Raw genomic sequence first — 10,041 nt, 5'->3', positions numbered from 1 at the left:
CATCTATAAAGCTCGACTTGTCGCTAAGGGTTATCGACAAGTTCAAGGAGTTGACTACGATGAGACCTTCTCACCCGTAGCGAAGCTGAAGTCCGTCCGAATCATGTTAGCAATTGCCGCATTCTACGATTATGAAATATGGCAAATGGACGTCAAAACGGCATTCCTTAACGGCTTCCTTAAGGAAGAATTGTATATGATGCAGCCGGAAGGTTTTGTCGATCCTAAGAATGCTGACAAAGTATGCAAGCTCCAGCGCTCAATCTATGGGCTGGTGCAGGCATCTCGGAGTTGGAACATTCGCTTTGATGAGATGATCAAAGCGTTTGGGTTTACGCAGACTTATGGAGAAGCCTGTGTTTACAAGAAAGTGAGTGGGAGCTCTGTAGCATTTCTCTTATTATATGTGGATGACATACTATTGATGGGAAAATGATATAGAATTCTTGGAAAGTATAAAGGCCTACTTGAATAAGTGTTTTTCAATGAAGGACCTTGGAGAAGCTGCTTACATATTAGGCATCAAGATCTATAGAGATAGATCGAGACGCCTCATAGGTCTTTCACAAAGCACATACCTTGACAAGATATTGAAGAAGTTCAATATGGATCAGTCCAAGAAGGGGTTCTTGCCTGTATTGCAAGGTGTGAGATTGAGCACGGCTCAATGCCCGACCACGGCAGAAGATAGAGAAAAGATGAGTGTCGTCCCCTATGCCTCGGCCATAGGGTCTATTATGTATGCCATGCTGTGTACCAGACCTGATGTAAACCTTGCCGTAAGTTTGGTAGGAAGGTACCAAAGTAATCCCGGCATGGAACACTGGACAGCGGTCAAGAACATCCTGAAGTACCTGAAAAGGACTAAGGATATGTTTCTCGTTTATGGAGGTGACGAAGAGCTCGTCGTAAAGGGTTACGTCGATGCTAGCTTCGACACAGATCTGGATGACTCTAAGTCACAAACCGGATACGTGTATATTTTGAATGGTGGGGCAGTCAGCTGGTGCAGTTGCAAGCAAAGCGTCGTGGCGGGATCTACATGTGAAGCGGAGTACATGGCAGCCTCGGAGGCAGCACATGAAGCAATCTGGATGAAGGAGTTCATTGCCGACCTAGGAGTTATTCCCAATGCATCGGGGCCGATGACTCTCTTCTGTGACAACACTGGAGCTATTGCCCTTGCCAAGGAGCCCAGGTTTCACAAGAAGACCAGGCACATCAAGCGTCGCTTCAACTCCATTCGTGAAAATGTTCAAAATGGAGACATAGATATTTGTAAAGTACATACGGATTTGAATGTCGCAGATCCGTTGACTAAACCTCTTCCACGGGCAAAACATGATCAACACCAGAACTCTATGGGTGTACGATTCATCACAATGTAACTAGATTATTGACTCTAGTGCAAGTGGGAGACTGTTGGAAATATGCCCTAGAGGCAATAATAAAATGGTTATTATTATATTTCCTTGTTCATGATAATTGTCTATTGTTCATGCTTTAATTGTGTTATCCGGAAATCGTAATACATGTGTGAATACATAGACCATAACATGTCCCTAGTGAGCCTCTAGTTGACTAGCTCGTTGATCAATAGATGGTTACGGTTTCCTGACCATGGACATTGGATGTCATTGATAACGGGATCACATCATTAGGAGAATGATGTGATGGACAAGACCCAATCCTAAGCATAGCACTAGATTGTGTAGTTCGTTTGCTAAAGCTTTTCTAATGTCAAGTATCATTTCCTTAGACCATGAGAGCGTGCAACTCCCGGATACCGTAGGAATGCTTTGGGTGTACCAAACGTCACAACGTAACTGGGTGGCTATGAAGGTGCACTACATGTATCTCCGAAAGTGTCTGTTGGGTTGGCTCGGATCGAGACTGGGATTTGTCACTCCGTATGACGGAGAGGTATCTCTGGGCCCACTCGGTATTGCATCATCATAATGAGCTCAATGTGACTAAGTAGTTAGTCACGGGATCATGCATTACGGAACGAGTAAAGTGACTTGCCGGTAACGAGATTGAACGAGGTATTGGGATACCGATGATCGAATCTCGGGCAAGTAAAGTACCGATTGACAAAGGGAATTGTATACGGGATTGCTTGAATCCTCGACATCGTGGTTCATCCGATGAGATCATCATGGAACATGTGGGAGCCAACATGGGTATCCAGATCCCGCTGTTGGTTATTGGCTAGAGAGGTGTCTCGGTCATGTCTGCATGATTCCCGAACCCGTAGGGTCTACACACTTAAGGTTCGATGACGCTAGGGTTATAAGGAAGGTTTGTATGTGATTACCGAATGTTGTTCGGAGTCCCGGATGAGATCCCGGACGTCACGAGGAGTTCCGGAATGGTCCGGAGGTAAAGATTTATATATGGGAAGTCACCATACGGTCACCGGAAATATTCGGGGGTATACCGGTATTGTACCGGGACCACCGGAGGGGTTCCGGGGGTCCACCGGGAGGGTCCACCTGCCCCGGAGGGCCTGATGGGCTGTAGATGGAAGGGAACCAGCCCTTAGTGGGCTGGGCGCCAACCCCCCTAGGGTTTGGGGGGGAACCCTAAAGGGGGGTGCCCCCCCTTGCTTGGGGGGCAAGCCACCTCCCCCCTTGGCCGCCGCCCCCCCTCTAGATCTCATCTAGAGGGGCTGGCCCCCTTCGCCCTTCTCCCTATAAATAGAGGGGTGAGGGGAGGGCTGCAACACCACATCCAAGGCGCAGCCCCTCCCCTCCCCAACACCTCTCCTCCTCCGCGTGTGCTTGGCGAAGCCCTGTCGGAGAACTGTCACTCCACCACCACCACGCCGTCGTGCTGCTGTTGGAGCCTTCTTCCTCAACCTCTCCCTCCTCCTTGCTGGATCAAGGCGTGGGGGACGTCACCGCTCCGTACGTGTGTTGAACGCGGAGGTGCCGTCCGTTCGGCGCTTGGATCATCGGTGATTTGGATCACGACGAGTACGACTCCATCAACCCCGTTCTCTTGAATGCTTCCACTCGCGATCTACAAGGGTATGTAGATGCACTCCTTCCCTCTCGTTGCTAGTAAACTTCATAGATTGATCTTGGTGATGCGTAGAAAATTTTAATTTCTGCTACGATCCCCAACAGACGGCTCGCCGGAGGCCGGGCGGCCGCGTGGGTATGACCGGGTCGAGGTGCTCACCGCCGATCGCGCGGGCATGGAAGCAGAGAGCGAGAGGCCCTCCATGCGCGGCCGTCTCCATGAGCAGCAGCTCGCCGGAGGCCGGGCGGTGGCGTGGGTATGACCGGGTCGAGGCGCTCGTCGCCGACTACGCGCGCCTGGAAGCGGAGAACGTGGCCCTCCACGCGCGGTCGTCTCTATGAGCGGCAACTCGCCGGAGGCCGGGCCCGGGCGACGGCGTGGCTACGTCCGGGTCGAGGCGCTCGCTGCCGACCGCTCGCGCCTGAAGCGGAGAACGAGACCCTCCACGCGCGTCTCCTCTAGGTGAGCCGAGGGTTCCATTCCCTTCTATGCCCGTACGTAGCTGACGCTGGTTGTTGTGTTTACGACTGAAGGCGAAGGCGAGCAGGAGGAAGCGGAAGACGACCTACATTGAGCCGCCCCTCTCGGGTAATCCCAAGATCGCCGGTGAGCACACACCGCCCGACCCTCGTTTCTTGGTGACAACAATCTGTAATCTCCCCTTGTTGGTGCTACTCTTGGTCTGATTTTGGATGATCTGCTGGGTTATTTGTGGTGGAAAACCTGGCACTACTTTTTGCCTTGTTTTGTCTCAGACTGCGATTTGCTCTTAATTAGGTGACGAATTTAGTGGGCATTCGGCTATTTATCTTACTGTTGGACCAAGGACCTACTCTCTCTATCAAGTTATGTTGCTGCTGATATATGTCATCGCCTTGGGTGCTCAATGTAGAGCTCCGTGAGAATGACTCATAGGATTCCAGCAATTGTGATGCTCCTTTTCACATCGATTTTCTTACTTGTCATCTTGCACTCATGTCATGTCTGGAAAAATTCTGAGTAGAACAAAATGGAGGTAGAAGACATGGAGAGCTTACTCAAAACAATCGGACCATGGGGAGTCTGTTCTAGAGAAGTGGAGTCTGTTCTAAAGGTTCTACATCTCGCCGCGTTTTCTACAAATTGTGCAGCTCGTGTCTGAGGTATGAATCGTGCCCACGCCTCTCCCATTCCAGTTCTTCTACTAACTAATGTGAGTTTTCTCGAGACGAGTTGCCATCCTGCTGATTGTTGGATTTTTAGAAGATAATCAACAGGGGTTGTTGCTTAGTGTAGTACTTTGGGGACTGGAACGTATGTATTAACTGCAGGAGATGAATCCTCTAGAATTTGTGTCCTGCTAATTGGCACAAATGTGGGTAGATGTTGCCATGGAACATTTTGCTGCAACATTTTGTTGTAGGCTGCCATTTTTGTGGTTTTGTTCAGGAACACATGGCAAGTTACAGATTAAAATGTCCCCCCTCCCCCTAAAAATGATGGCAAGTTGATATGCACCCCCACTGCAAATTTGTCATGTTTTGTGCTTCGCAAACATCAATATTGCCATGGCAAAAATACTTGTATTTCACATGGAAAATTTTAGATTAATTTGCCATGGCAAATTTTATTTTAAGTTGCCATGGCAAATTTTTACTCCATTTTTCCATGGCAAATTTAACTCGATTTTTTGCCATGAAAAAATACTTTTATTTCACATGGAAAATTTTGGATTAAGTCGCCGTGGCAAATTTTCTTCTAAGTTGCCATGGCAAATTTATTGTAAAGAGTATGGCAAATTTTATTTAAATATTATGGCAAATTTACATTTATAGAACATGGCAACTTTTACTATGTATAATTGTGTAGCCATGATATTTTTTTAGTTATTTCCATGGCAAAAGTACTACATTTTTGCCATGGCAAATTTGACTCCATTTTATGCCATGGCAAACTTCTTTAATTAACATGTTAAAAAACATGCAAACTTGCCATGGAAAAGTTATAGATGTTCAAATACAGGGCAAACTTTGCCATGGTAACTTTAGATGTTCAAAAACATGGCAAACTTTGTAGATGTTCAAAAATATGGCAAATTTGCCGTGGCATTTTAAAATGGTCAAAAACATCGCAAACTTTAATGTGTGCAAAAACATGGTAACTTCTTTTAATTAAGTTTGTTCAAAAACATGGCAAACTTTTTTTAATTAACATGTTCACAAACATGCAAACTTGCCATGGAAACAAAAGATGTTCAAAAACATAGCAATTTAAGATGTCAAAAACATTTGCAAACTTGCCATGGCAAACTTAAGATGTGCAAAAACATGTCAAACTTATTTTTTAATTAAGTTTGTACAAATACATGGCAAACATGAACATGACAAACTTGCTATGGCAACTAAAGATGTTAAGAAACATGGCAAGCTAAGATGTTCAAACCCATGGCAAACTTGCCATGGCAACTAAAATCAGTATTTGTTTATAGATGTGAAATTTTCCATGGCAACTAAATGCATTTTTTGCCATGGTTCGTTGTGTCTTTTTGCCATGTCCGTCCGAAGAATGTTTGTCATGGCCATTTTACAAATTAGTTTGAGAACACGGCAAGTTTGAGAACACGGCAAGTTCTTTCAAGTTTGAGAACATGGCAAAAAGGTTTGATCCTTTGAAATTTGTTTTGCCATGCGGATTACATGAAGGATATCATTACAACTTAAGATATTTTCTTTATTTTTTCCTAATTAAATTCTGTGTCTAGAGAGAACCTTTTTCACCATATCACTTCATGGAAAGTTTTTTTTGTAAATTTCGTAGTGATGGCAACTTTTCGTAGTGTAGAGATGCAGATTGCCATGAACTTCTTCCTTTTTTGTGCCATTTTTAAAAACATAAACTTGAACATGGCAATTTATTTCATAGAATGGCAAGTCAATGACATTTTTATCGTGCAAAAGACCAGTGTTTATTAGTCACAGAGAAACTGAGTTTTTTAGTAGTCATAACTTAATATGGGCTTTATTTTTCGTTTTTCTTTTGACAGGAAAAAGCCCTGTAGGCCCACTTTATCTACTGGATTGTGTGCTTTATGTAACGACGAGTTTGATCGTTACGGGAGGTGAGGCGTTCGGGCTGGAGGTTCTTATCCATCAAACGAATTCGTTCGATCCTTCTCCACTCCAGCACGAACGAGTCGTTCGGCCTGGGAGTCTCCCAGGCCGAACGGTCGGCATTTATCGGTGTCCATTATCTATCGCGGGGACGGAAGTTGTCGGGGTAGCCATTAGAATAATGGTGTCCTGATTGCGGGTCTTAGATTAGTCTAGCTAATATTCTTCGTAGCACTGACCGCCTAATTCTTTAACGTCCATGCATGCATGCATAATCGGGCCCACCTCCCCACCACCACACTACCTGTAGCGAACAACGGCAACCATCATGGGTCGCTTTCTGAATCGACAGAAGGCAGGTTGCCGTTTGGTGGGGCTCGTGACGGCAACGGGACGGGTCGGCCCAGGAAAGTTTCCGATCCATCCACGCCTAACCCGTCCCGCTAGGCCGTGGCCGTCAAGTGCCCATTCAATACGTGGGGGCCCATCATCAAATACGGGAGAGGCATACTCTCTGCAATACGGAAATATACGTGGATCCCGAGAACGAGCAACGGCTGTGATTCCGGCTTAAGCTGTTCCCTCGACCAGAAACGGATTTTCGACTATTTAGTGTTAAATTTGTCATTTTTGTATCAAGAGCAATGTTTTAAATTTCTATCTAAAATTTTGCGACAATAACAATTGATATTGTGTGAATGTGCTTAATTTTGTACACATTTTTCGAAATAATTTAAAATGTGCTACGGAGGTTCGGTGCACCGGTGCACCAGATATTTCCCCACTAGAGATTGCGCAAGTCTCATATACTGTGACGTCTAACAACTTGGCTCATATACGTGTCTTCTTTCCAAAATGCCATATAGGACAACATCTTTGCTAAACATAGCCAATAGAAACACATTAACCCATCTTGCCATCCTACCTTACAACTATGAGAGTTTTGCGTCTTCAACTAGAGAGGGTTATAGGTTACTCTCTCGTGTTAACCAATAATTTGCTTTCCCTGATCCTAATTCATGGGATCTACAATCACAAAGGTTGAGTTACTACTAAAGTGCAACACATATGAGCCGCATACCCATCTTTCTTGATGCATTATCTGTCATATTTCCTGATAGTCCCTTTGTAAAGGGATCAACCAGGTTTTCGTATGTTTGAATATATGTAACCATTATTACTTCAGAGTTTCTCAATTTCAGGAAAGACTCAAACATCTCTTCATGTTTCTTGAGGACTTTACATTATCCTTAGAATTCTTTACTTTGATGATAATCGCTTTGTTGTCACAATTCATAAAAGTAACCAACATTGGTTTTTAACCACACGTAAGTCAAGACTTCACCAATAGTTGTATGTAAACTAGTAAGCTCTACTTCCATGGTGACCTCGTTAATATGGTCTATTTACAGAATCTCCATGACGATGCACCCCCTCCATGAGTAAGTACATACCCACTTGTGGCATGGAGCACACCAACATTATACTCCATCCGTCCCAAAATTAGTGTCTCAACTTTGAACTAGTTCTAGTACAAAATTATACTAAGCTTGAGACACTTATTTCGGGATGGGGAGAGTATCCAATATGAATCACTAATATCCTTCAAGCGCATCGTAACCTGAAAAATGAATTCCATAAATCTGTATACCTCTCCGATAGCGCTTGTCAACTTCCAACATGCTATCTGCCAAACACCTAATCACCTTCTGCCAAACCTAAATAGCAGGAGGAGCGGCCTTGCGCCATCCGAATGGAGAGGAGAGGGTACATGACGGTTTTTCGTTCGTTATGTGGATGTCAGGACTTCCGCAAAGCCCCCCAGTTTGTCTTGGGTTTGCCAAAAAAGTACGTTCGGACCGCTCGACGGACCGATACAAGCCCGCGTTGGATGACAAACTGTGTTCGGACAGCACGGTCCGAATGGATGCGGGGGGTTTGAGGGTCCGCCTCGGAGATGCCGTGAGTAACAGAATCAAAATCAGCTTATTTTTCACTCAGCAAATTAATGAATAATGAATCAAGCAGTACACTGACCAGGTGATCGCCATACCAGTACGCCACGTAAAGAATTCAACACACAAACAAATCTTCGTGCCAATTCTCCTGAGCCACGAACGGCACGTCGCACGTCGTGTTTCTTCGAGTTTGGCGGCAGCAAAAGTATAATATTACTACATAATAACAAAATCAGCTTATTTCATCCATTTCACAAGCAAATTAACGAATAACGAATCAAACAGCATACAAATCGCTGGAACAAAACCACACGGTCCACGTAAACAAATTCAACTCACACAAAGCCCCGCCGTCACTCCGATCACGCACGCACAATGGCGTTGGCGTGCGTGCCACCGTTTCCCTCGCGTAGGTGTCCGGTGACCGGTGTCCCTCCTCGCCTAGTACGGCCTCACGCCGGCGTAGTTGCCGGGCGGGTCGTACGCGCAGGCCGCGAAGGTGCCGCGGCCGCCGGCGCAGATCGCCGTGGCGCAGCCGACCCTGGTGGTCTTCCGCCACACGATCTGCGTGTAGTGCCCGCACGCGCCCCGGGCGCCCCGGCAGGCGTTGTACCGGGCGTCGTACATGGCCCGCTCCTTCACCACCCACGCCGCCACCACCGCCTCGGGCGTCCACCCGCCGCCGCCCCCCACGCCGCTGCCGCGGAACAGGTTCTCGCCGTACCGCCCGTGAGAGTGCACGAGCGCGCACCCGGCGCGCGCGCGCGCCCTCGCGTAGTCTCGCGCGTACCGCTCCAGCCCGCCGTCCCACGCCAGCGCGCGCACGCCCACCGCGCGGCGCACCGCGTTGTGGGACGCCAGGAACCGCCACGCCTGCTGGCTGATGCCGCCGCCGGCCTTCCTGTGGCCCCGCGCGGCGTCGGCTCCGTCGGCCGCGAGGAGGATGACGGCCGCGAGGACGAGGAGCGCGGCGGCCATGACGGGGACGCAGCGGCGAGGAGGCGGCATTTCGATCGAGCTTTTGGTAGAGCAGCTGTGCTCGTGGTTGATCTGCGTGCGTGCCGGTGCTGCGCCGTGACGGATGGTTTGCTGCGGGTGGTATTTGTACGAGGTTGGCGCGGGAGAGTTTCATGCTGGGCAGGTGTTTCTGGAGAGAAGGAGGAGTGGCGTCCATGTCGGATGGCATGGCGTGGAATGATTTGGACAAGATAAAGTCCACGCGCTAATCAATCTGCGCCTACGTCTGTTGCGTGATTTCTGGCGCGAAGTTGGACATTGTATGGGGATGTACGTATCCAGGGATCGATCCTCTGACTGCCAGACCATGACGAGAACGAACGAACGAACTGGCGAGGAGCTGGAACAAAAATTATTTGCCCTCTCAACAGTAGGTACGAAAACGCAGCGGAAACTTTCGAGAGAAAATGCAAATGTAGAAGAAATATGAAAACAAAAACAGAAATTTGCAAAACCAAACTGAAACAAAAAAAATTTAACGCGGAAACGGAATCAAAAATGAAACAGTGTTTTTCGACGAGAAAAACATGAATATGGAAATTTTGATTTTATTATGGGCCTATGACTTAATCACAAAACAACACACAACTACATAGCGAAAGAACAAAAATGCTACACCTACAAACCTACTACGTAAATCTCTTACTCCCCCTTCCCTAACCCTCACTAATTCCGCCTTCATTTAAGTGTGGGGCCCTGTGTTGTCCAATCAAACAACCCCACATCAGCACATGCATAACTTCGCAGGTAATTTTACTTAAGTGTAGCAAAGCTCGTGAAAGAATGCCCATATGAAACCCAACGCATGCACTCAACTATACTCTATACATAACTGTCCAGTACTACTACGATGTTGCGCCAAGTTGCTAACCTAGTCATAGTATTTTGTGCCATGTTAACAATGGATTAGATTAGGGACGACGATAACTGCCACACGTGTGGGCGTTAAG

At 47.0% G+C, this 10,041-nt stretch overlaps 1 protein-coding gene across 1 annotated transcript; it reads right to left on the bottom strand.

Moving 5' to 3' along the window:
- Window positions 1-8,298: 8,298 nt before the first annotated feature.
- On the bottom strand, window positions 8,299-9,112 carry LOC123141959 (pathogenesis-related protein PR-1-like). Its single transcript, XM_044561004.1, has one exon. It carries the CDS (start codon window positions 9,080-9,082, stop codon window positions 8,516-8,518), a length of 567 nt encoding a protein of 188 aa, XP_044416939.1. The 5' UTR covers window positions 9,083-9,112; the 3' UTR covers window positions 8,299-8,515.
- Window positions 9,113-10,041: the final 929 nt, after the last annotated feature.

The sequence above is a fragment of the Triticum aestivum genome, chromosome 6D, assembly GCF_018294505.1.
Source record: "Triticum aestivum cultivar Chinese Spring chromosome 6D, IWGSC CS RefSeq v2.1, whole genome shotgun sequence".
NCBI classification, from domain to species: domain Eukaryota; kingdom Viridiplantae; phylum Streptophyta; class Magnoliopsida; order Poales; family Poaceae; genus Triticum; species Triticum aestivum.
The sequence above is the reverse complement of the archived record's forward strand: the minus strand, read 5'-3'. Positions and strand labels throughout refer to the sequence as shown.